Here is a 26,948-nt window from a genome sequence, read left to right as displayed (position 1 = left end):
TCATGTATTTTTTTCCTTTTTTTTTTTTTTTTTTTTTGCTTCTTCTCTGAACTAAAAAGCCTCAAATGCTGTGACCTATAAGGGAGTAACCATTTCATCTGATTCCAGTGTGCTTTCTTTTCAATCTGTGTACACATGACATTACTCACAATGCAGACTTTTCTGTAGTTTCTTGAGAAATACTGCTGTTAAACCAGCTTCAATCCGAAAGGAAAACATTCACGTTGTAGTTGAGGTGTGCACGAGACACCAATGTGCAGATGACAACACATGTGATGACAACACATGTGCAGATGACAGCTTCACAAATAAGGTTGGAAGGGATTGCATGGGCAGGGAAACCATATACCAGGGGTGCCCAAACTTTTTTTCAAAGTGGGCCAGATTTGCTAAAGTGAACATGTGTGACGTGAGGGCTGACCAAAGTTGTCGAGCTTTTTTTTTAAGAATGTCGAGCTTTTTTTACAATTTTACCCCAAAGTTGCTAAGCTTTTTAAAGGGTTTTACCCTAGGACATATACTGCCACGGGAGCCGGATTAGACTCCGAAACGGACTTTGGACATGCCTGCCACAGACTGTGAACATTGGGTGACTACATCGCCTAAAACCAATCTCTAGTTCAGGAATGTGCAGATGGGACTTGAAACACAGCTTGGGAAGAAAGACATCACTGCCGCTAATTTTAAGCCGCTAATGTGTACATAGCCTTAATAACAAGCCCCGGGAAGTCATCAATTTCCACATATTTTTCTATAGACGGCAATGAAAGAGATCTCCCTCATCTGATTTCTGCCTAGCGCACTCTAAACAGCAGTTTTTTAAACGGGGCTTCTTCCCGAATCAAGGTGCATATGGTTGAAACCCCTATCATATAATCCTTACTGGAGTTTAATGGCGTTGCAAGGCCGGAGGAAAAGCCCTAATACAATCCCACTTTTCTTTTTTTCTTTTTTAAACATCTCCCGGCATACAGTGAGGCATAGACGTCATTTAGACGTCTTGCGTGATATAACGATATTTAATCTCTCTGGAACTGCAGCCTGGGAAATGTAGTTCGTTTCCAAAGCTGGCTTTCGGTGCCCAATTTCTTTCCCGTTTTCACCCTGCCTGATCTTTTGCCCGCAATTCCCCGGTTTTTAGTTACGCTGAAATAGAAATAGGAACGGAGACGCGCAGCGTCCCCCCCTCTTCCCGCCTTGCACTGTTGCTAGGCAGCAGACGAGGTAAGAAAGGGCGGGGACTCGGAGGAGCGGCCATTGCAATGACGTAAGCGGCGCGTCCAGGTTTAAAAATAAACGGCGCCTTAAGGTGTAACGTTACTGGGCCGGATATTACCGTTACAGCCCCCCCCAGCGAAAGAGGGAGGGGCGGAAGTGGGAGCGAATCGAAAAGCGGAAATGAGGACTCAACTCTTTCCTCCTCCCGCCCAGAAAAAGAACGGGGGCGGAGTCACGTGGTCAGTGTCGCCGCTCAGGGAGGCGGAGTCACGTGATCCGGGGACTGGGAGGGGTCGCCATGGGCACCGCGCTGGATATCAAGATCAAGCGGGCGAACAAGCTGTACCATTGTGGGGTGAGTAGCCTTTGGCAGCGGCGTTGGAGCGGAAGGAGACGGCAGGATCTGCGTTTCTCGTTCTCCGCCCCCATTAATAGGTTTTTTTTTTCCCTGAAGGAGAGGAAGGCTGCATTTCTGTGCCCCCTTCCTTGCGGGTAACTCCCATTGGACTTGAATGGGCTTCCTCTTAGGCATCCCGCTGCACGCCGGGCTTCCCTCAACCGGGCTTGTTTCCGCCCTTAGCCTTCGTAGGATTGCAAGGGTGCCAGCTGGGATGAGTATTCGGCGAGCCCGGCTTCGTTCCCCAGGCAGCAGAAGAAGGGGGCCAGCCATTCTCGCCCTCGCTGCTCCAATTGAGGGCATAATAATAATAATAAATTTATCTCCCGCCCATCTGGCTGGGTTTCCCCAGCACTCTGGGCGGCTTCCAACAAAGATCAAAAATACATTAAAACCCCAGTCATTAAAAACTTCCCTAAACAGGGCTGCCTTCAGATGTCTTCTAAATGTCAGATATTTATCTCTTTGACATCTGATGGGCGGGAGCCGCTACCGAGAAAGCCCTCTACCTGGTTCCCACTAGTGGTGGAGAGGAGAGGAGGGTCCTCTCCGCACCAGCAGAGGAGAAAACATGGAGCCCTGAAGTTGCGCTGCTGAACTCCCAACAGCCCCAGATGGCAGACCAGGGTTCAGGAGTTATCTACAGGGAATAAAGATCATGTGGCAGCTGCTTAGTGTACTGTAGGCAGTGCTCACTGGGCATGAGACAATATCCCTGTATGTGCTTTCTCCTTAACCCAGCCTGTGTTGAGATGTGGTGGCATGAAGATCAAAATAAAGCAATTTCCCATTCACAAAGAAATGGAGACTATTGCAAAATTTAAGGCCAGAGATCAGGGTTGGAGATGTTGTAGGACTATCAATTCCAACTGGCATGGCCAGTAGTTGTTGGTGATGCCCCTTAGAGAGTGTCACAGATTATGCATCCCTGATCTACAGTTAGAATACTAGCAAGTCTGGAGGAAGGGAAATCTGCTATAAAATCAGTGCTTTTTAATCAGGGGTACTCAAGGGTATGCAGTACTGACACATATTTTTCTAGAAAAAAAGCACTGTATAGAATAACCTGTTGAGAAGATAGCATGTCTGTTGTCCTGTCCCCAACCTCCGACTCCTGTGTTTTTTTTTTTTTATTATTATTATTATTATTATTATAGCTATAGTGTTGGTAGGGGTGTTTGTTTTTTCATGTGACCCAAACCTACAGTTTGAATATAACCATCTGGGCATGGTTTTACTGGCTCATCCGCTGATAAACTGCAATCTATAAAAAATTTTCCTTTGCTATGAGTGTAGTCATTGGATAGGACCTATTCAACCTAGAGTGTCCCAAATAAAAAATTGAATTGATTATAAGAAATGGGTTGCTGTATTGTACATGCAACAAAACAGAGGACAAGTCTGCATGGCTGAACAGAGACAATTGCGTATTATAAGAGCATTTGAACTGGTGGTGCAGTTGGTGAAAACAAGTGAAAGAGCAGGCTTTTTCAATGTTTTTACATTTTCTCTATCCCTATCTGTTGGGGAAACAAACCGTTAATCATCATAATGGAGTGATAGCAGTGTGCTTAGAGTGGCAAGGTATGTGCGGAAATTCTAGAGGTTGAGACTTGTTTGGTCCAAAAGTGGAATTGGAGAGACTTAAGTACATGGGATCCAATTATTATTATAATTAAATTAATAGAGTCCAAAGATTGTGCTTCAGAGCATGGTTTATCTCCTCCAGGATTTTGTTTCTGACAGAGGCCTCTGGAAATGTATTCGGTGCATAAAAGGCCTTCTCTTCTTCTTTGGTTTCTGATATTCAGAAGTTTAGTGCCTGTGCTCAGAAAGTCCCCATTTAGCTGTTGCAACTTGCACTTACTCAAGCCCTGTGAAGTTTCTGTGCCCAGAGCTCAGAAACTGCTCACAGTAATGAAATTCCCCATCACAAAATGTGCCCAGAACAAGGGGAGTCTCAAACACTGTGCTTAAGATTTCAGATTAAAACTGCAGAGTGGAAGGAAAGGAGGACCTTTTTCTGCCTCCCCACTTTCAGCTACTCTCTGAAGACTGGAGAAGTGACCCTCTTAAGAATATCAGGGGTGTGGGCAGGGGAAGGACTAGACCATGTGAAAAATGAACATAATATTTTAGCTACAGTTCATTCATTTTCAGCTTTGAATTCTTGTTGTAAAGTAGCACACCTGGACATTCCGTTGTTGCGCTCATAACCTAGGTTTAAGGTGCCTTTTAGCTCCTAGCTTTCTAACACTGCACACACACACAGTCAGTAAGTGATCCTGAGGAGAGGATGAGACGCAACACACTTCCTAGAGAAGTTCTGTTTTAGAGCTACTTTTAGATGAGCGATTTGGAAACAGAATGTAAAAAATAACTGTTTTGTTTACTTGGTGCCATTGTCAAAATGCTTTATAATTTTTTTTACTGGGAGTCCCTAAGCTCAGCTAAAGATGTTACAAACTCGTCTCTTTAATTATGAATCACAATCTCACTAATACATGGGCTTGCCTTCCTTAGGAAGTCATCTGCCACTACTGTGACACAAACCAGAGCTAGTCATGTTTCATTTATAACCTCTTTCATTTTGGAGAATTCCACAGCGTGTTGCAACAAAGTGGCACACAGGAAAAAGCTCCTGAATGGAGTGGAGCTGCATTTGTCAATGACTCTGTTAACGGTATAGCAGTGATGTGAGTTTTCCATTTCATATTGCTCATTAGTAACAACGAATGGGGATCAACTGCAGACCCCGCATTAGGCAAACTCGACAGTTTCAAAGTTTTTGGTTCTGTTTACTAAGTACAAGTAAATTAAATAGGCTAAGTTAGATCACTCTAGAGCAGGGGTTGTCAACCTGGTTCTGCAGCACAAGCTGAATCCTCCTTCCATCGAGCACTGGTGGGCGGTAAGGAAATTTTACCATCAAGAAAGATGCATTAGTGGGCGGTAGGTATAAAAAGGTTGACTACCCCTGCTCTAGAGCATCAGAAAACTTTCCAGTGCAAATTGCTCCAAGCAGCAGAAGAAAAATTTCTAGAAAATCTTCAGTTAATTTTTCTTCTTCTTGAAAATCCAAATCACTGCTATTTAGCAGTGTCACATAATAGTTGGAGCTAGGACAGAAGAGTTCCAGACAAATTATGTACTCTTCTCCCATGTCATCCTCCCCACCCCTGAGAATCATGCTTTTTGATAATGACAGCACATTGCCACTGAAATATATATATAAAAATCACATGAGCAATGGATTGGTGGTTCTTGATTTTTCTCTCTCCTCCCCATTTCCACCCACTTAGGAAGTTCTCACTGGAGTGGTGGTCATAACAAGTAAGGATGCAGTCCAGCACCAGGGGATCTCCTTAACAATGGAAGGATCTGTCAACCTGCAACTGAGTGCCAAAAGTGTTGGTGTGTTTGAAGCCTTCTGCAATTCTGTTAAGGTACAAATATGGTTATGGAAAGTTTTCCTAAAACTCTTCTTTATTTATGTGAAGCTGGCGTATCAAAGGTCATGGTTGGATAATCAACAAAATATGGAGTGTTAAAATACCCCCAAACTTAGCTTGGCTTTCATAGAGTCACCATATGTGCAGAGAGATAAGCAACTTCTTCCGTTTCTAATAGTGAATTTTGAGCTTAGAGCTCTCTGCAAAGAAAGCTTACATTGAATAAGCAATATCATTGTTCTATCTATATGCCTGCAGTAGTCATGCATTTTGAGGTATCCTGAGGGGCTGATCCCTGCATTGGAACTGGTGAAGGGCTAAACTACACAGTGATATATGGCTTTTTATCTTTCCTTTTTCTGTAAATAAGATTTTTTTTATCTGCATTTCAAAAATAAACAGTTAAATAATAAAACTGATGATGGGCCACTTAAATTCTTAACCACACTTTCCATGTTTTATTTTCTTTCTCCCCCCCCCCCCTTTTGCAGCCTATTCAGCTTATTAACAGTACTGTAGAAATGGTAAAACCTGGAAAACTGCCCAGTGGTAAAACAGAAATTCCTTTTGAGTTTCCACTGCAAGTGAAGGGGAACAAAGTTCTCTATGAAACCTACCATGGAGTTTTTGTCAACATCCAGGTAAGAGGGGCTTTCGGTTTGGAAGAAGAAGAAGAGTTTGGATTTGATATCCCGCCTTTCACTCCCTTTAAGGAGTCTCAAAGCGGCTCACATTCTCCTTTCCCTTCCTCCCCCATAACAAACACTCTGTGAGGTGAATGAGGCTGAGAGACTTCAAAGAAGTGTGACTGGCCCAAGGTCACCCAGCAGCTGCATGTGGAGGAGCGGGGAAGCGAACCCGGTTCCCCAGATTACGAGACTACCGCTCTTAACCACTACACCGCACTGGCTCTCACACCACACTGGCTCTCACACCACACTGGCTCTCTGTTTGGCAGACATAAGCTACTTGTGGGGAATGTGCAACCATAGCTATTAATATTTATTATTTGCATTTGTATTTTTCTGCTAAGCCAGTTTAAAATACTGAAACACACAATAATTATGATACAGTCGTGCCCCGCAAGACGAATGCCTTGCAAGACGGAAAACTCGCTAGACGAAAGGGTTTTCCGTTTTTGAGCTGCTTCGCAAGACAAATTTCCCTATGGGCTTGCTTCGCAAGACGAAAACGTCTTGCAAGTTTGTTTCCTTTTTCTTAACACCGTTAATACAGTTGCGACTTGACTGTGAGGAGCAACTCATAGAACGCGGTGTGGTAGCCTTTTTTGAGGTTTTTGGTGATTTTTGAAGCTTTTCCAAAACTTTTCCGACACCGTGCTTCGCAAGACGAAAAATTCACTAGACGAAAAAACTCGCGGAACGAATTAATTTTGTCATGCGAGGCACCACTGTACATATGGTAAAAAGAAGAGTTGTCTTAATTTTGGCTCCTTGGGAACAGATGGCATGAGCTCCTTGGCCAAAGTTTCTCCTCTGTTACATATTGCAAAGCAGACTCCATAAATCTAATTTGTTTTCCTGATAGTTTAATCTGCTTCTTTTCAGATAAAAAAATGCCTGTAATAGAGAGAGCACAATAATGGAGAGTACCTAGTACAAAATTATTAGAGTGCTCTTCTGTAGATTCACCTTTTCATTTCCACTTAAATCACATGGGTGATGCTTCTATACATCTGCACGGTGTTTCCAAACTTCTCTCTTTGTGCCCGCTGTCTTTCTTATTTAATGAATTTCCTCTTACCTAGTTTTGGCTTAGGCTTTTTCCAGATAGAACATATGCTGTGAGCAACAACATGACAGAAGCTGTGCCAATGCATATGCTGAGTTACTTCATACAAAGTTTTAACTGGGAACTGATACGTTCACTGATGCTTAAGCCATTTTTATTAAACTGGAGCAAAGGGAGCAATTTCACTGAGGTCAGTGGGAGCTTCAATGGAGGCCTCCGTAGGGCTACTCACTCTTTTTCCCTTGTGTAGGGGGGCCAATAAGATATCTAGCTTGTGAAAAGTTTTTTGTTCCTCACTCTTGCAGAACATTTTGTTATTTTGGATAAACTGGCTTTATCATTACTGCATAGGCATGTGAGTTCATGTAGCTTGGTTCAATGATATAAGAAAATATAGTTTAACAGTTGTTAAGATAGTTATTATTTTTTAAAAAATTTGTCACTTGTAAAAAAGATTAATTTCGTCTTGCGAGGCACCACTGTAAGTGGGTATTGCAAGCACTTCCTGTGACAAGATAATTTTGCAGAAGATATAAACTGTTTTCAACACAGGTTGTGCATAAAAGTCTAATGGTGAGTTGGAACAAATGTGAAGTCTATTTTTCAGATATTTGGGGGGGGTGTTTAAAAGAGGTATTAATTTGTTTCATTTAAACCTAGATTAATCATCAGAAAGACATGGCTCTCAAATTACTAATCAACAAAATAACTCGTTAGTAGGTTGCATTCTTTTTCCAGTTCCAAGATGGAATAAATGACTGCTTTTCCTTTGCATAGTATACCCTTCGATGTGACATGCGGCGCTCTCTCCTGGCTAAGGATTTGACTAAGACTTGTGAATTTATTGTCCATTCGCCAGTAAGTACTTGCCAAAACATGCACTGGTGATTTATAGCAGGAAGAATGTGGACCTGAAGTTGGGGGAAATGACAGAAGATGTTGTGCGAATTCTGATTCCGAAAAGGCAGAGGTTTTGGTCTGTTACAGAACAGTTAGATCATGACGTGGTTTACACATCAGTGAGCCAAACTATGGCTTATGGGGTCACATGACCATCCTGTCTCCTGGAGAGGAACTTGCACCTGCATTACTCTTCCTGATATTTATAGTGCAGTCTGAATGTTGTCCAAACCTAGGATCATGGTTCAGGTTTTTTCTCCTTAGCCATAACCAGTAGCAAAGGTTTGGCTTACCATGTGCACACCATGTCATTATCGTTTACGTTCCACTCTCCTTTTAATTCTGTACTGAAATGGCATCTTGTTGCTATGCCTGAGGGGAACACTACCTTAGACTGCCCTGTTACTATAATGAGACTCTTCTTCATAGCCACTAGAGATTATGGGAAGGAGACCTATTCCCTCTAGGCTGATGAGAGCATGTATCAAAGGACTGCCCCTCAGATGGCTAGCTGGGATTGCTGGCACATCTTCCACCAAGCAAGAACGACCTTTCCTATAGTCATCCATTCTTGTTCTTGTAATACGTGACTTGAAAATACCTTGGTTCTCAAACAGCTTAGTTGTCAAACATATTGGCTTCCAAATACCACAAACCTGGAAGTGTGTGTTCCGGTTTGCGATCGTTTTTCAGAAGCCGAAAGTCCAACGCTGCTTCTGCTTGAGTACAGGAAGCTCCTGCAGCCAATTGGAAGCCGCACCTTGGTTTTCGAATGGTTTCAGGAGTCGAAAGATCTCCCGGAATGGATTAAGTTTGAGAACTGAGGTACCACTGTAAATATAACGCCTCAGGCGTCATAAATTGACAAATAGTAGACTTACCACTTTGACCCTTCTTTTCATTCTGTTGCAGCCTCAGAAAGGTAAACCAACCCCAAGCCCAGTGGACTTTACTATTACTCCTGAAACTCTACAGAACGTGAAAGAGGTAAGACCCATATTCCTGTAAGGGATATAGTACTAGTGTGCTTACTGAAAATTTGGTTGTTTAGATGCTGTGTCAAACCGTGCATAGGAGCCCTGTTTTTGTGTGTTCCTGTCCACCCCCCACCCCCATAGGTACGCTCTGGTTTCTTCCTTCTCACTTCCAATCTAGTGGCAATCCATAGCTGGCCATCACACCTTGCTTGGGCAAACCATTGCACAACAGTCTGTGCAAACCAGCACTGCAATCCCAGTTCTTATTGTGGTTTATCATCTAATGGCCATTTGCCCAGTTGAGATGTAACGGCCTGTGGAGAAATCACCATTTAAAATGTGTTTTTTCCTAGAACAGGGTTTGGTTTATTATTTTTAGATGCAGTGTATTTGTATGTGGGGTTATGAATGAGAGCATATGTTTGCTGGCTACATAATCCAGTTCCTGTCTTTCACAACAAAGCAAATTTAATCAGTCAAGGGTTTTAGAATGCACTGGTTCTGTGATTTTCCCTAAGATACCTTTCTTTCCGCACAACTACTCCAGTCCCATCTTCTGCCATCACGCTTTCCCCCTTTTTAGATAAGAGCTTAAACTACAACATATAAAGGGTTTTCAGTTTAGATGGTAACAATCTCATAGAGCAGTAATTAACGGCAGTCCTTTTATCGAGGGTCCTTTTAATTTCTTGGTTGCTTGTATTTATTTTTATTTATTAGATTTGAATTCTGCCCTTCAAAAGAGATCAGGGTAGTTCACAAGATAAAAAAGGCAATATAAAAGCGCAAATAAATAGTTAAAACAGAGGCAACAAAACAATAATTGTATGGAATGAAGCACTAGCTTTAATAAACTTAAGTTTCAATGGAAACAGATTTTTTTTCTTTAAGTATTGTCTGTGTTTGATGGACACTGGTCACAGGAAAAAGCAGAATTGTGTGGTGTGATTTAGGATTTTAATCCTTGTTTTGCTAAATTAGCAGACTTCTAGTATGAACTTGGATTAAAAGGCAATCATACAGATTTGGCTAGACAAGTCTACCTTCCTTTGTAACAGACTTAGAGTGACCTAGAGAATATTTCCAGGTTATTTCTTATTTGTAATGTACCTAAAGTGTTGTACAGAGTTTTTGGAAACCGACACAGATCCTGCTTGCAGGCGTAGTTTAATACAAAGGGGAAATCACAGAACAGAATGGGGGAAATGGCAATTCTTGATTAGATTACCTACCTTCTCCTTTAACTTCTCTTTGCATTTAGAGGGCATTGCTCCCAAAGTTTCTCATAAGAGGCCATCTCAACTCTACAAACTGCATCATAACACAACCCCTCACAGGGGAGCTTGTGGTGGTCAACTCAGATGCTGCGGTTAAGAGTATTGAACTCCAGTTGGTACGAGTGGAAACCTGTGGTACGTCTTTATACGTCTGTCTATAAATGTTCCAGAGAGTTTGGTTTTACATTTTAAAAGCACGACAAAGTATTTTCAACTTAGCCATTAAATTGAAATGGCCCTAGAATATAACTGAAAGCTTTGCCAGTAAGCAAGATGAAATACCAGCCATAGTAAAGGTCACACCACATGTTGGAAAATTCCCAAAGTATTTGTAGTGCACATCTGTGTCGGTCATAACATGGGTGTGCATACAACAATTTACATGTGTATTCAAATCTCTGAATTTGTAGGACATTGGTTCTTAATTGGAAGCCCCCCATCCCTGTAGGAATGTTCTAGTACACGGGTGTCAAACACAAGGCCCGCGGGCCGAATCCGGCCCGCCAGACCTTGTCGTGTGGCCCGTGGCATCAAGGGCGAGGAAGCGAGCTTCTCGTCCTTTTTACTGGTCCCGACCCAGATTTTAGGGTCCGCACTCCGGCGGAGGCTCTCTGCCTTTCTAAAAAGTGACCCACGTGAACAGCCTTCCCTGCCTGCTTGCTTCCAACCAACGCGCCCCAACGGCGCTGCCTACTGGCCGGTCCCGCAACTTTCGCCTCCTCGCGGGCCGGACAAAGAGGCTTTCTGCTCGCTCGGTCCAGTCTGGGGCTCGCTGCGGAAGAGGCGGTCCCGCGAAGCCGAGCTCGGAGCCGGCTGCCTCCGCCCCTCGGAGCCTCCCAGGCATGGCTGCTCGACGGGGTGGGTCGTGCGCGCGGCAACTTTTGGAGCCCAAGAGAGCCGCGGAGGCTGGCAGCGAGGGCAGGGAGCGAGAGCCACGCTTGGGACACCACTCACTCACTCGCTCGGGCCGCAAATAGAGGCCACTGCGGCGCTGCAGCTGACGAGGAGATGGCCGGGGGCGCGGGCGGCGGGGCCAGGGGCTGGCTGGGGGTGGCTCTGGTGGGTAAATAGCGGGGCCGGCAGGCGAGGAAGGGAACGGCAGAGGCGGGTGGAGAGCGGGGACCAGGCGCAGATCCTGCAGCAGGCAGCGCGCCCCCGCTGGGCTGGGAGAGGCGAGGCTGCTGCCGGTTCAGCTGCGCAGAGTGGGGTGGAGGGAGGCGGGCGGGCGGTATGCCACACCGCAAAGCAGGGGCGCCTCCCACCCTGAAGAGGACTGCGCCGGCATCTGGGTGGCTGGAGCAAAGTGGGAGCCTGCCAGCAACTTGGCTGCGGGAGCCTGGCTACGAAACACCGCCCCCCTCCCCACGCCAACACATCGGCTTTCTCCGGGCCGGAGGACTTGGCGGATAGCCCCCTCCCTGGGAGCAACTGCAGCAGCTCGGGGCCCCAGCAGGACATCCTGGCCACCCGCGCCCACAGTGCCGCTGGGGCTCCCTTGCAGGGAAGAAACTGCTGCTGCCCAAACTGCAGCTCCGTATCCTCCGACTCCTGAGTGCGGCGGCAGGGCGGGGGGAGGCAAGATTTGCTTCTGCTCTGCTCTGTTGGGACAGGCTCCTGTCTCCTCCCCGTTGGAGCTCCAGTCTGCCTGGAAGCCCATCTCGTCATCTTTTAAAAAAATCATTATTATTTCTTCTTCTATTCTTATTTAAAATCGTACTGGAATAGGTATATTAAATAGTGTATAGGTTCAAGACAACACACACCAGTGCCTATGGAAAAATAACTTTGAAAAAATCCTACAGATACAACCGGCCCTTTGAGGGTGACCAAAAAGCTGATGCGGCCCCCGATGAATTTGAGTTTGACACCCCTGTTCTAGTACTTGAAGCAGCAAGCATGGTAATATGTTATTTAGCAAAGTTTGGTTTCCTTTTAATGGCACTTTTGTCCCACTTTTGCAAAGGCTGTGCTGAAGGTTATGCTAGAGATGCCACTGAGATTCAGAATATTCAGATTGCTGACGGAGATGTCTGCAGAAATCTTCCTATTCCAATCTACATGGTATTCCCCAGACTCTTCACCTGCCCCACCTTGGAAACCACAAACTTCAAAGTTGGTAAGGAATAGATAGTTTAACTTATTCCTATTTATTGGTTGCATTATATAGATACAGGTCTATCAGCAACTTACAAAAATTTAGAAGCAAGTAGTCCCAATGGTTTTTGTGTAGGTCTATTCTGAGTGACTAAGGTTGGATATCACCATAAAAAATTACCTGAAATTGACACATATTATATTGGTAATTATCAGCTTATTTTCTGAGGTCAAGAATCTAGCAAGGCAACTTGCCACTAGCATATTTCTTCCCTAGTTAAGTTGAAGCAATAGTTTGACTTGGTTTTTCAGCGCTGGCTGTCTGGAACTCCCTGGAAAATGTTGTTTTGTTTAAGAGAGACATACGCAGCACCTAGAAATGCTTGAATATTTTTATGCTGCCTTTCAAGGAACCCAGTTGGAGCTGAATTTTTGAGGTATTACTTGGCACCCAAGGATGTACTGATCTACTTGTCTCTAATGAGATGCTAATCCAGTCTCTACCTAATCATTATTTCAAACCATTTTGCAAGCTACAAATGTACTACTAAGATTACAGGAGCCTGGGTGACAATACTAATTCTAAGATTGTGTTGTTTGTTCCTCTAGAATTTGAAGTTAATGTCGTTGTCCTCTTGCATGACGATCACCTCATCACGGAGAACTTTCCACTGAAGCTCTGCAGGCTCTGATTAATTAGAACCGTTTCAGGAATACCATTGGGACCCCAGAAGCCTCCTGTCAGTTGGGAATCCAGTGCGTTGGCACTGCGAGAACCAAGCAATGTGATTGCTGCTGTGTATTCTCAAATCCTATGGCAATAGAAGAATGAAATTTAGGTGTTCTGATGAGCCAGAATTGTACACTTGCAGCTATAAAAGTGCTCTCTCCAGGTCGTTGCCCAACATGGACCAGCTGAGTTTTGCCCTGTTTCTGCTGTGGAGTCAGATGTTGAAGAGTTGCCTCTGCTTATGGTGAAACTGTATCGCATACAAGACCACTCTCTAGCTGAACTTACCCCTTCATCTGCTTGATCCTTCTTGGTATTGGTTCTGCTAGCAAGAGATCATAACACGAAGGAGTTTTGTTTGCCAATATGTCATTCCAGTTGAAGCCATTTCCTGTCCATGTCAGAGTATGCTCACTGTGCTTACATATAGTAATACTATACAAATTTTGAAGAAAATCTACTGAAATCTGAGTAAGAGCAGTGTGGTAGGAATTACATTTACCTAAGCAGTGGACTTGAATTTTTCAAAAACTACTATAAAGAAATTCCTGTTTTCGCCATCGGCATTTTAAATAAAAACTTTGAGTGAATGCTCCTGGCCATCAACTGCCTGTGAGGGATATTTTGGCTTGGGTGCAATGGTTTAACATAAATAGCATAGGATTCATCAGTATTGGAGCACCAACTATAACACTGGGCAACATTTTTTTACTTTTTGAATGTTGTCTAGATTTCTACAACTGCTTTAGGGTATTTTTGCACTGCTGAATCAGGAAATTGCATCCGTTTCTCTCCATCAGGTCAGGTTTTTGTGCTATGTTGATTTGAAAAAAGTCAGATCTTGTGACAAAATCGATTACATTTTTGTGGCATTATCAGCTGATTTTTGTCATTATAATGATTAGCTCTCGTTTGCCTGCAAGCAGAATGGTATTATCCTGCCATCTTCGGACAAGTTTGCCTTTAGAATGAGACAAAATCCACTTGAGTTGAACTAAGGGGAAATTGGGACATAGAAGAGGAGATGGTAGAGTAAATACCATGCTACCTATCCTTGAGAGGTGTCAGCCTACAAGCTTACTAAAGGAATGGAACCACCTGGTGATGTGCCTTTTTGCCTAGACCTGATCCCATGTCTTTGCTGCATTGCCTTACCAGGTTCTAAATGTTGTACACCAACCAAATACAGCCCATTTCTGAATTATGTCTACTTGCATAAAGTAATGGAATATGTAGTTCATTATCCAAAAGTGCCTGTTAAGTGATGGGAGCTTTGATTTCTTCCTCCAAATATGTCTTGCTAAAATGGATGAAGTCCTCTCACATATGCAATGTATGTTAGAAAGCAAACTAAAATTTTGTGGCTTGCTCACAGTGTGTCATCTTACATAACAACTTGCGTCTCTACCCAAGTTAGGAGTGCACTGGTCTTCCTGGGAAGTGGTTTCTATAATCATCTTTTGGAATCTACAGAGAAAACATGCTACGAGGTGCTGATATGTGCCCATTTACTTTTACATACAATTAGCCTACGTTTTACATACATATATTACATGTAGATCATGTTAGCTCAGCCTTTACAGGAGGTGATATTATGGTCCTGTCTCACAACAACTTTTTTTTCCCTTTGAGCCTAATAAACGTGGCACTGGTGCTCTGTTTACAGTTGTACCGCTAGCAGCACACCTGCCAGAAGTGGTGATGATAGCCCTGCTCAGTCATTTTGCCCATTACTGCACCTATTAGGCAGAGTAGGTGGAAATGAGCAATACATTGAAAAATAGGAAGAGCAAAAAACTGATATGGGCAACAATAAAAGGGCCTTCCTTCCTTTAAAAAAAAAGAACTGTAGAAAGGGACAGTAACGCTGTGTAGAGAATAGGGCAACTTAAACAGGGCCATGTACACACCAAGGAAAACACTACTCTGAAACCAACAGCTAAACTAATGGGGGATTCAGAAGAAAAGCTATGTGATAAAACTCTGTCCAAGGGCAAAAAAGGCAGTCAAACTGCAGGCAGTGTATAACAGAGCTGAGCATGAGACACAGGCCAAGTGTGTGACCCAATTCCTCGTAAGTGAAGGCAGGACTGAACCCAGGCTTCAGAAGTGGCAAGCAGGAGCTGTTGGTCTTACCTGAAATGCATTTCTGAGAGATGTTTCAATGGACTCAGGTGGGCTTAGCTCCCCCTAGTGCTCAAAGACAGGAATGCAGACACCACGCAAGAAAAGTTTCAACTCTCATTTCCTTGAAGCTACCTCAAGTTATTGAATAAGGAGCAAAGAAATGCAGGCCACACAAAAAACAGGACAATTATATGCAATGCAGACAACAAATAGCTGCACATCTGAATGCAGCAAGGAACCACTGGCCTATGCACAAAGTGTAGGATTACAAAACAAGGTGACAAAACTAATTAAAGGTAAGGTAATGGTACCCCTGCCCGTACGGGCCAGTCTTGCCAGACTCTAGGGTTGTGCGCTCATCTCACTCTAGAGGCCGGGAGCCGGCACCGTCCGCAGACACTTCCGGGTCACGTGGCCAGCATGACAAAGCTGCATCTGGCGAGCCAGCGCAGTACATGGAACGCCGTTTACCTTCCCGCTGGTAAGCGGTACCTATTTATCTACTTGCACCCGGGGGTGCTTTCGAACTGCTAGGTTGGCAGGCACTGGGACCGAATGACGGGAGCGCACCCCGCTGCGGGGATTCGAACCGCCAACCATGCGATCAGCAAGTCCTAGGCGCTGAGGTTTTACCCACAGCGCCACCCGCGTCCCACGACAAAACTAATTATGAGTTATGAAAATCCATTTTCTTAAAAGAGGTTTGTCAGACAACTTACACAGTTGATATTGTTCATTTTTATTGGTTCAGAGGCTGTAATAAATGTGATTACAAAGTTTTGCTTTGAAAGTATGCGGCTATTTCAGTACTGTATTCTGAATGCAGGTAAAATGAGCAAATACTCAGCATCTAGACAACGTACAGAAGGTCTTCAATTATGAATCAAACATTTAAATGCAACATTTTGAATCAGAAGGAGTGACACAAAAGAGATCCATGGTCTAGGGTTGGAATTCCCAGATAGCCTTTTTGTTAAATTACAGGGCATTTTCAGCAATCAACTTACAAGCATCTTGTCAGTACAAATCCCTCTTAATATTTCATTATCAGTAAAAGCAGCCCATTATTCATCTAAATAACCCAAAACTATGGCCAAGGGCTTGCATTCCTTGACAAGAGTTGCTTTTCTGCAACAATTTGGTGTTTATTTGCCAAGAGGGGGGAGAGGAAAATGGTGCCTTCCTGCTTCATGAGGAGCTTTCTCTGCGGTTGAGTAGAGCAAAGTCATGGTTTTATATTTTGTACCCAGACATTCAATTTGGAAATGTGGGAACACAGTTCCTGATGTAATTTAAAATAGTTAATACACAACCTTAATTTTAAAAGCGTTGATATTCACATGAATTTATTTGTGGCTAATTAAGAACAGTGAGGCTATACCAATATAAAATAAGTGTGGCTATTTATTTTTTTAAAAAAATTAAAGCTAATTCCTTACAACAACCGAACAAGCTAGTTTATTTGCTCACTTTGAAGGAAACTATTATGGACTTTGTATGCAAATTTTAAGGAAACCTACTCACAGGTGGTTTGCAAATGCTAGAATGTAGTATGAGAAAATAAACTAAATTCAGAGCTGATCTTTCTTTTTCACAAGCAGGAAGATGAGGACTGTTACAGGGTCAGCCTCTCTCACAAAGCATTACACAAGTTTGCTTTCTCTTCCACAAGCATGTCTAGGCATCTTTCAAACATGGTTCTCTGGATTCAGTATTCCAAATTTTAGTTTATCTTTGAAGCCAAATATTAGCCAAGAATTATTTTTGAAGGGCAGATTACTAACTTGTTTTTGAAAGCACTGAATACTAAAAAAAACCAAGGTGCTTATGAGTCTACACCTGGAATTTTCAGGCTGTTCTACTGCTCTCATCTGGAAATTAAAAAAACCTCTCTTAGAACCAGTACCAAGCTTTTAATTCGCTGAACAGTACTGCACACTCTTAACCAGCCTCCTGAATTCACAAGCGTCACAACATTTGGATCCACAGAAGCTAGAAACAGAAACAGATACTTCCTCCTTAGATATGCATATTCATGTGTTAAGGGGATAAACATTTGTTAGGCAAATTTTGAAGGCTGCTAACTTTCTGTTTTGCTGCAATGCAACCAAGGTATTCATTGCTTATGTCTATGAACCAGATTACTAATGCCAATACAATAGAAACAATTGAATAAAATAGCAGAATTTCTAACTGCATCACTGCTTAAAAGTATTTCAGAGGAATTGTTTATTGTATGTAACATACGATACTCTATAAACTGATGATGACTCCACACCTTTATCATCATGATTCTGTATGATGTGAATCACATATTCTTGCTAATCTGTATGTAGCATCTAAGTCGTTCTGTTTCGGCCAGGAAGCTCAGGATAATCTTCAGGTAACAAAACATGACGACGACAGGTTGGGCATGTGCTGTGCTCCTTAATCCATGGACCAATACACTGTATGAAAAAAAGCAAAAATTCAGAAACCTTTCATTTAAAAAGTAGGGCTATGGGGGTTGGGCAACATTTTTTTTAAATGACATTTTTCTACAGTTCTGAGCACTCTAGATTCATGCTAGGAAAGGAAGACAAGTGGTAGCACCTTAAGCGTAACTTTGAAACATTATGGTGCATATAAAAAAGACCTGACTTCAGTTAAATCCAAACTTCTGCAACTAGGCTTTGAATTCAAACATTTTCCAATAATCACTAGTGAACGACCTATGCTAAAAGGCTGACAATTTAATTAGAAGGGCTGTCAACTAATTAAAGAATTCAATACTGATCATTGGCTTTTCGGCAGATTACATCAATGTATGACATTTACACATTAGTCTTTCTGTAAATGTTGGAAGTGGAAGGCAACTCGGAATTCTAATGAAAGCTCCCACTTATTGTCAGACAATATTAAAGACGGCTCTATTAAAGTTTTCTACTAAAGGTATACACCAAAGCCCACCAACTGCAACAGCAAATAAAAAAAATTGGAACATGAAATTTCAACTAAAATATTTACCTTCTCTATTGCTGATAATTAAGAATGTTGCAATCAAACCACTCAAAGTGCTTGCAAATCAGCATAGCAATTGCTATTAATACTAGTAATAATGTTACTAGTAGTTGTAGACAGTCTTAATGTACTGAATAGGCAACCTGGGCAATTCTTAATTTCTAAAGCATTTTGTCCTAAGCCATATTGTGGCGCTTCACGGACATGTTCACGTGATTTTAAGTTTCTGTATGTTGAAATACAGATTCATAAACTAGCAAAAAGTTACATGAGTGGCCCATTTCAATCCCCTGAAAGTATGGTGTTTTGAACACATGCCACTACAACCACAAGTGTATGTTATAGAGGTGTTGCTTCTCTAGCATATCCAGGACTGAGAATGGCTTGAGCTTCACTGCCTCAATGTGAACTTTGTATTCCTATTTACATGCTCTAGGATTGGGATTTTCAGTCACTGAAAAGTAAATTCCAAAGTAAAACCTTTCTTTTCTGAAATGTAATCCCAGAATTTTGGCCAACTAAGAGCCAATGCCCATAATACAATCCTTCCAATGTGGCCAGCATGACTAAGCCGCTTCTGGCGAAACCAGAGCAGCGCACGGCAATGCCGTTTACCTTCCTGCTGGAAGGTCTACTTACACTTTGACTTGCTTTCGAACTGCTAGGTGGGCAGGAGCAGGGACCAAGCAATGGGAGCTCACCCTGTTGCAAGGGAAACGAACCGCCGACCTTCTGATCGGCAAGCCCTAGGCTCAGTGGTTTACACCACAGCAAACACACTTATTTAGACAAAATGTTAGGAGTGCCTGTGTGTGCAGCCTTTGGAGGGCAATCTACAAATTTACAAAGACACGAGCAACAGAACTAATACAAGTTACCTTGCTGGATTTATGGTTCCACTTACCACTTTGTGAAATCTGTGTCCACAGTCTAGCACATGCAACATTTCGGTAGTTAGTTCATCGTGACATATTACACAGGGATCATTATCCTATAGAAACAAATGCATTTATAATAATTTCAAAACTAGTTACAAAGCTACTGTTTTCCTACTGCACAGAGAATGACTAATTCCCATAGCCGGAACATGTGCCTTGCAAGTCCCAAGGATCTCCTCTTAAAGGTGGAAGAATGAAGGTTTCTGTCCCAGACCCCAAAGAACTGCTGTCAGAAAGAGCACCAAATACTGGGGGGGGGGGGGAGAGACAGAACAATAATTTGACTCAGCATATGATAGGTTCCAAACTGGCCAGTTTAGCAGCTTACATTTACTATTCAGATATAATCATTTTGAACCACTTTACAGATACAGGCTGTCTCCAACCTTAATTTGGGAAGAGAACACAAAAAACCAGCCTGTTTTAGAGTCGAGAAGTTGGATGTATAACTAGATCCCAAGTTCTGTGAGCAAATTCCTGTTTAGCAACAGGGTGCACTTGACTCCCCAGCAACTACCTGAAAATCTACTCCAGAGTTAGAAATTCTCTGGTGAGAAGCTTCTACTGGATCCAAGCGCCTGTCAATAAAAAAATTATCCTTTTGTTCACAGAAGGGCACCTTTGGATCCAATTCATGGGTAGGCAAACTAAGGCTCGGGGGCCGGATCCGGCCCAATTGCCTTCTAAATCCGGCCTGCAGATGGTCCAGGAATCAGTGTGTTTTTACACGAGTAGAATGTGTGCTTTTATTTAAAATGCATCTCTGGGTTATTTGTGGGGCAGAGGAATTCGTCCGTCCCCCCCCAAAAAAATAGTCCGGCCCCCCACAAGGTCTGAGGGACAGTGGACGGGCCCCCTGCTGAAAAGGTTTGCTGACCCCTGACAATTCATTGCTGACATTTTAAAATGAACTTCCATTTGTGAAGCAAGTCATTTGGGATAATGATAATCTTTGAGGGTTGATTCCAATGCTGTGTCAGTGGACTTAAGCTGGCACAATGAAACTTCCATTTCCTCTCCCTGAGTGCCCCCCCCCCAATCTGCTCTTGTGAGTCCTCCCAACCCTCCAGAACTGATTCTGAGGGCATGCAGGGTAAAGTACCTTACACCAGCAGAACTGCAGCGTTGGATTCAGCCGCCAAACAGGAAGTTTACAAAATAATTTAAGATTGACGAGGAGCTAACATGCCAAAAGGTTTTCCCTGAGAGCTCAGGACATGAGAAGATTTCTATGTACCTTTTGAGGAAGGTTTAATTTCAGTATCTAAAAGCCAAGGGTACCATATTTGGGAGAGAAGAAAAGTTTTTGGATTTTCAAGAAAATAGATCTTTTTACCAACTCACTCTCTCTGGCACTTCTCAAGTCTCTTCTACAAAGTTAAAGGCTAAATGCTTGCTTTTAAACATATGCTATGCTAGAGATGGGGAGGACAGGACCAGAGGGTTCTATTCAATGCTACATGAACAGAGTTCCACTCCAGGCAGCAGAACTTCCCCTTCATCTCCTCTCCCATCTTGCTCCCAAAAACCGAATCCCCCAGATTTTGAAGATCTGTCGGTGGAAAGGAGAACATTCTGTTGCACAAGAAGAAATCTGCTGCACAAGAACAGCAGCAATGGATACAACCTAGTTAAAAGCAAATGTTGCCTAACTACGCATATAAAATTATTCATTGTTTTTACGGTTAACATTGACAATGATACAAAGACCTACAGCGGCATCACTTGATTTCTTCCACTTTGATTTTGATGTTTCTCCAACAGTCTTCCAAGGCGTGTGACTTGATGGAGGTGGGAGAGTCGTCTTCTTTGTTTTTTCCTTAGCAAGTTTTGACTTGGAGAGGTTAGACACGCTTCGTCCTGGCGCCTTCAGCAATTTTTGAGTCTGATTTCTGCTCCCTCCAGAAGTGGTGGAAGATGCCGCTTCTATTTTCCCCGAAGAAGGGAGAACCTAAAGAGAGATAATGAAATCTGGTAATATCTTAAGAAAATACCAGGGTTGTAGCTCAGTGATCGAGCTCATGCTTCACATGCAAAAAGTCCCAGCATCTCCAGGTAGTTGGTGGAGAGGCCTTGGATGAAATCCTAGGCAGCAGCTGCCAATCGGTGTTTTCAATACTGAGCTAGACTGAGCAACTGTATAAGGCAGCTTCCTACAGCCCTATACTCAGTTCTCCCATCCTAGCAGACCATTTGCAACTCACACCCCTGGTCTCCACCCTCGAACTGCTACTGATCCGATGTCTGGCTGTGGTCGCTTTGGCCAAAACTGGTTCTCCAATCTGACCTAGCTGTGGATCAGTCCAAGGCAAGGACTTCCATAGATGCAGGTCCTCTATTTCGTAACCTAGACAAAGAGCAGGAACCTGAACTAACTTGTACCACAGAGACCCCATGCCCTGACACACACATTATATATATATATATTACCATAATTTGTGTTTTCAGCATTTCAAACATTTCTGGCAACTTACCTTTTTCTTGCTTGGATGATCCAAAATAGATTCTGTTACCCTGTTTAGGAGTTCAGCTGTGCTCAATTTGTTTCTATTCTTGACTTGGACTTCTTCGATGAAATTTCCAATATCTGATCTGCAGCAGGAGGAAGAAAAGTTATACATTTGTTAGCAGTGTGAATACACAGCGATGTCACAAACAGCCTCCCCCCCCCCCCATATCTATACTGGTCAGCTAACAACATAGATCTCTGGATGGCTTGCAGAAAGCTTAGGTGCATGTTAGCCCCCTGGAATATTTGACTCGAATATCTGACTCTCTAACAACATATTCTTTTACAAATATGGAGCCAATATCCAGCTATCAATTCATCTCTATCCAAAAACAACCCGGCAATTTTGCTTCCAACAGTGTTTAGGAAATAGACGGTCAGGGTTCCACTACAAGTTCAAAAGGTTACTATACAGTCAAATAGCATTTTGGAAGAACACTTAATTTCCTTAAAACTGCTTCAGGAAAATGTATGCAGGCAAAACACTCAACACAACAAATGGTCAGCATCAAGCCCTATAGGACTGAAAATATTTGAGCAATAGGGTCATTGAGAAACTGAATCTTATCAGTATCCTGAAGCAAGACTCTGCTCAACTTACACCAACCAGTGGAAAGCAAAGTAAAAATAACTGGGGACTACTCTTCTGTTGATGCCAATGCATAGCTATATGGATGATAAGGCACTGCTGCCAAGTCTGGAGTTTGCCTGTATCAAGACAAAGACCATGATGAAGGACCACAAAGAACAGGTGTGTCTGCTGTTGTCAGATAGTGCTCATGCTAGTGGCAAGAAGGGCAGCTGCCATTTTTCTACAAGCTCTTGTTTAACCTAGAAAAAGTGCAGTCAGAAGCAAGCAAATGTGCATTGCTCTGCCACATTATCTTTTTAGATGGTTATGTGCCAGGATTACAACATTGAAAAGCAGGGACAAGGTAGCAGCTTGAACTAGGAAGGGAAAAAACATACACCAAGAGGTAGTCTCCAGCAGAACTGTGAGGAATCGGTTTAACCAATGGGAAATACCTTGTAAGGTGAGGAAATATAATTATGAGTTGATCAATGACGTCTTCATATAGTTGTGGCAGCGCTGGCCTACTTATAGCATTAGCATGGTCCAGCCCTGCAGCTGCTGCTGGTGGTGGTTCTTCTTGGCTGCTGTGTTGCAGCTGGATGTCCTGGATAGATCTTCTAGAGATTCCTGGTGACTGGGGTAGGCATATGTAATCAGAAAGTGCCATATCTCTGCAGTCAGGAGGCACTTCTTCCAAGCCTTTATTTGCAAGAGAGTACTTAGAATCTTTCTTGGATATTTTATTTCCCATATGCTTGTTAACTATGGAGTGCAGAGGATTATCATCGTCAGAACTTGAAAAGGTAGCAAACAAATTAGAGGGCAGGTGCGGAGCTGCAGCTGAATACATTACAATGGCTGGATCATTAATAGGAGGCCTCTCATGTGTTACCTGAAGGGAAAAAAGAACAGCCCAAATAAGGCGAGGAATATTTTCAAGCATTCTAAAGAATTCAAGCTTCTGCTACTTCCAGGGTGGCTTTATTATTATTATTACAGTGGTACCTCGGTTTTCGAATGTAATCCATTACAGAAGACCGTTCCGACTTCCAAAACGTTCAAAAACCGAGGCACAAAGGGCAGTCTGCAAATTTAATTGAGAAAATTGAGACACTCAGCGGAAGCCGTTTGACTTCCGAGGTGCATTCGAAAATGGAAGCATTCACTTCCGGGTTTTTGGCATTAGAAAACCAAAACGTTTGACTTCTGAGACGTTCAAAAACCAAGGTACCACTGTATTATTTTTGCCCCAGCCATTCTGGGCAGCTTCCAACAGATATAAAAACATAATAAAACATCAAACATTAAAAATTTCCCTATAAAGTCTTCATAATCAAATTGCCCATTAAAAATTAAGACAAAAAGATACAGTTTCAGCTTCATCTGCTTTACCCAGGTGGGCGCTGCAACACCATTGGGTTTTTGGAAAAGTAAGATTTTAAAGGTGCAATCTGCTCTTGTCACATTATCCCATAGGCACCAAAATTATAAGCAGAGCACTGCCTTGAGATTTTCTGTCAGAGTGCCTTTCACTCCCTTCAGAATGAATCACCACCATAACCCTTTTCCTACTTCAACATCCCCGGGCTCTTCAATGAAGGTGCTGCTGAACTGTGGCAGGTGGGCTGAAGATCTGAAAGGAGGAAGATGGGAAGGGGCTTCTCGACTCTCTTCACCACCCTCTGCTCTTCCAAATAGTGTTGGGGTCTCAAGAAACCGGATCTTTGAGGCTGCACCTCACCCCAGGAAATGCAACTTCGGGAAGCCACTGGGATGTGACACTGCGTCTCCTCCACCCCTCGCCACATGAACTGTTTTGGTGCACATCAATGCACTGGAAAGCTCGCATGAGCAAGATGGAGGTGCTACAACGTATTTTTCAATATGTGAGCTAGATATAATGTTACTTCATATTTTAGATGCATCCAATCTATAATGTGAATTTCACGGTGCACTGGCTTTCGACACAAAACAGTTAACAAAGACTTACGGATGAGAGGACACTCGGAGGTTGAAGTTCTGCAATTTCCACTTTGGAGATACTATCCAGAAAGGCACCATTTTTCACCATGTAAATTCTCTCGTCAAACTGCCTCTGCAAAAAGAACAGAGGGGAGATATTCAAAGTGAGCAGTAATGTTTCCCTAGCTAAGCAACTCTTCTTACCGCTCAGCTAAACCTCCAGTGGCTTCTGATAGGATTCTACAGAAACACTAGTTTGACCTCTTCTATATTCTTATGTAAATAGGACACATTTTTAAAAAGGAAAAAAAAGTTATAAAGTCCTTCCTAGGGAGAAATTGATACATATTATTCTGTATACAGAAATCTGCAAAAGAAGTTAATTCACTTCTATTGAAAAGAGAAAGCTATTAAAACCTGTATCTTTACAATAATTAATATAATAGACATACCTCTGCTTTCCTAATTTCATCTTTGGTATTAGAAATAAAGGACTCCCAAGAATTAATTTGTAACTTCAACTGGGGTACTGAAGAGTGGCTGGGGGGGGGGGAGAGAGACACAAAATTTTAGTTAGTTCTATGCCATGGTGATAGTTTGAGATTAAGAAGGACTTTCAAGAAAAATAATGCTACCCCAAAATGACATTCTAATATTTTAATCCAGAGAAACGATTTGATTTTTACTGTCTAGCCTGGACAGCAGTAGTCGATATTCCAGATATATATTCTAGCACCTGGAGTGAACACTGTAACCCAGACTCATCTGAAGTACTAGAGTTTGTAACATTTTGAAGTGTGTGTCCTCCAGTTTTTCTCCAGTCTTTTAACCAGAGGCTTCAAAGAATGGCTTTCTCTAGATGATAGCAAAACACAGAGGGGGTCTCCAAATATAAGTACTGAAAGACAAAGTCACAGGGTCCCAAGTGGGAATGAAATTATTATTTAAACATTAACTGTCCATAAAATTGTATAGTGGACAATACACAACGTGAATTCTTCAAGCTGTAACTACTCCCCCCCCCCCTATATATATATATATATATATATGCTTTCGTAGATTTTCACGGGTACAGGAATGCAGGTTTTGGTGTCTTCGGGTGTCTTCCCGTGTAAGAGTCGGGGTGTCTGTGCGACGTTTCGACGAGGTCTCACTCGTCATCTTCAGGCTGGTGCTTTCGGTAACAAGACACACACCAACCGCTACTTACATGCACAATCACACCACCACCCTGCACAAATAAACTCCGTAGCCAAGACTCTCATCTCCAGAACCAAACGCCTGGCTGACAAAGACCACTTGACAACTGAGTTACAGAATCTCTCAAATGTGTTAATCGCCAATGGATACCAGAAAAACAGGGTTACGAAGCTAATCCAAAAAGAAACACCCCCCAAAAACCAAGACACAGAAGAAAACAATGGCATGGCCCTCCTTCCTTATATCAAGGGCACTACAGACAAAATCAGCAAAATCCTCCATAAACACAATGCCCCTTCCGATCGTCAGGAGGAGGGGGTTTTGCGGGATCACGACACCACCCACACTCGCCCTCGCGAGGCTGGTGCCAGCCTCGCGGGAGGCCACCGGGATTCCCCCAATTAACATCCCCTTGGCGCCAGCCAATCGGCTGGCGGCAGGGGCGGGCCTTAGAAAGGCCACTTAAGGTCGGGGCAGCCCTCGGCTCGCCCCTTTTCGCCCGGGAGACGACGCGGTTTGTTTTTGTGATCCTTCCGCTCACTGGAATCCTCGGAGCCTCGTGGAACCTGGAGCCTTTTACCTAGCCTTGTGGAGCACCAGCAAGCTTAGCCTTTCGGAACGTCCTTTTGCCGCTTGCCTTTTATTTACTTGAGCTGAAATCACTACAGGAAAAATTTTTCCTCCTGCGCTTTGCAAGGGCATTGGGCAGAAATCGCTGAGGTTCCTCGGGGGGGCTTATTCTCTTAGGTTGCTTCAGCAGCGTGACTCACCACCAGCTGTTCCATCGCTGGGCAAAAAAAAAAAAAAAAAAAAAAAAAAAAAAAAACCATACAGCAGCCAGCCAGCTGATCGAGCCCTGCAGCCTCCCTCCTGTGCCTTCCTCCGCTCTTTCAGTTCAACAACCCTCCTCACGTGGCTTTTCTGTGTTTCCTGGAGTCTTCGTATCTTCCAGCAGGTCGTATCTTACTTTATTGCTTGTTAATTTAGCTGGTTTTACTGTAGTCCCCCTGGTGGTGCAGCAATAAAACTGCTAGCACATTTGTAAAGCTAAGCAGGGTCTGAGGTGGTTTCAAATTGGAAGGGAGACCGGGTGTTAAAAGTGCAACATCAGATTATAAGAAAAAGGCGCTGCTGCTGCGGGGGCTTTGCTGAGTGTTTTGCTGTGTGGGTATTTTGAAATTTAATTTAATCGGGTTACTTGTGTACTATCCACTGCTGTGGGGGTTTTGCTGGACATTTGCTGATTTTAAACAGTCTCCATTCTGCCCCTTTGTTTCTCCCCCTCTCCCCTTTGTTTCTCCCCTCTTCCCACGTGGTTTGACTGCTCTTTAAACAGCTGATGTTGAACAGTCTCCGTTTCTCCTTCTGTTTGTGGACATTGTGATTGCTCCCATTCCCTGTTTACCCCCATTGTCTCCAGAGGCTGACCTGCTATACGCTGTTGCATAGTGCTGAGTACGGTTCCTTGTTCCCCTGCCGGTCACCATTTTGGGAGGCCACGTGTGAGGCTGGGGCAGCCATTTTGTTTAAGGGAAAGGGCCTGGCAACCGCATTTAAAATTTTAAATATTCTTGCCTTTGATTTGTTTTGAGTTTATATATATTTCCCGTGGTTCTAGGCTCTGACCAACTGAGGTCTGCTATTAGCGCGCCTCTAAGCCACCAGCAGGGGAGCCCCTGCCAGGGCAGTTCGCTGGGATTGGGGCTTTAACCTTAAAATAAATATATAAATAAATAAATAAATAAATAAAGAGACAGATAAATAAATAAAAAATAATAAAAAGCCTCATACTTACGCTCCTAACTACTAATCAGTAAAAATCTAGAAGACAATACTAATAT

At 43.1% G+C, this 26,948-nt stretch overlaps 2 protein-coding genes across 4 annotated transcripts in view; one reads left to right on the top strand and one right to left on the bottom strand.

Moving 5' to 3' along the window:
- The first annotated feature begins 1,422 nt into the window (after positions 1-1,422).
- On the top strand, positions 1,423-13,403 carry VPS26C (VPS26 endosomal protein sorting factor C). Of its 2 annotated transcripts, none has more exons than XM_082221303.1 (8): positions 1,423-1,573; positions 4,918-5,061; positions 5,559-5,708; positions 7,597-7,677; positions 8,632-8,706; positions 9,958-10,108; positions 11,937-12,089; positions 12,677-13,403. In XM_082221303.1, the coding sequence occupies exons 1-8, from the start codon at positions 1,517-1,519 to the stop codon at positions 12,757-12,759; spliced, it is 894 nt and encodes a 297-aa protein (XP_082077429.1). In that variant the 5' UTR covers positions 1,423-1,516; the 3' UTR covers positions 12,760-13,403. The 2 variants fall into 2 exon arrangements, with proteins under 2 accessions (XP_082077429.1, XP_082077430.1); XM_082221304.1 differs by lacking the exon at positions 1,423-1,573 and adding an exon at positions 1,576-1,710.
- Positions 13,404-15,647: 2,244 nt separating this feature from the next.
- TTC3 (tetratricopeptide repeat domain 3) overlaps positions 15,648-26,948 on the bottom strand; it is a 74,508-nt gene continuing 63,207 nt past the window's right edge. For both annotated transcript variants that reach the window (XM_082221300.1, XM_082221301.1), the window contains exons 41-47: positions 24,360-24,447; positions 23,936-24,040; positions 22,398-22,837; positions 21,337-21,454; positions 20,577-20,813; positions 18,829-18,915; positions 15,648-17,371 (exon numbers count right to left, since the gene is read on the bottom strand). In XM_082221300.1, coding sequence (XP_082077426.1) covers positions 17,264-17,371; positions 18,829-18,915; positions 20,577-20,813; positions 21,337-21,454; positions 22,398-22,837; positions 23,936-24,040; positions 24,360-24,447 — 1,183 coding nt within the window. In that variant the 3' untranslated portion in view covers positions 15,648-17,263. The remainder of the gene's footprint in view (positions 17,372-18,828; positions 18,916-20,576; positions 20,814-21,336; positions 21,455-22,397; positions 22,838-23,935; positions 24,041-24,359; positions 24,448-26,948) is intronic.

The sequence above is a fragment of the Podarcis vaucheri genome (genome assembly GCF_965113315.1).
Source record: "Podarcis vaucheri genome assembly, chromosome: 4".
Lineage (NCBI taxonomy): Eukaryota > Metazoa > Chordata > Lepidosauria > Squamata > Lacertidae > Podarcis > Podarcis vaucheri.
This window is presented reverse-complemented; position numbering and strand designations above follow the sequence as displayed.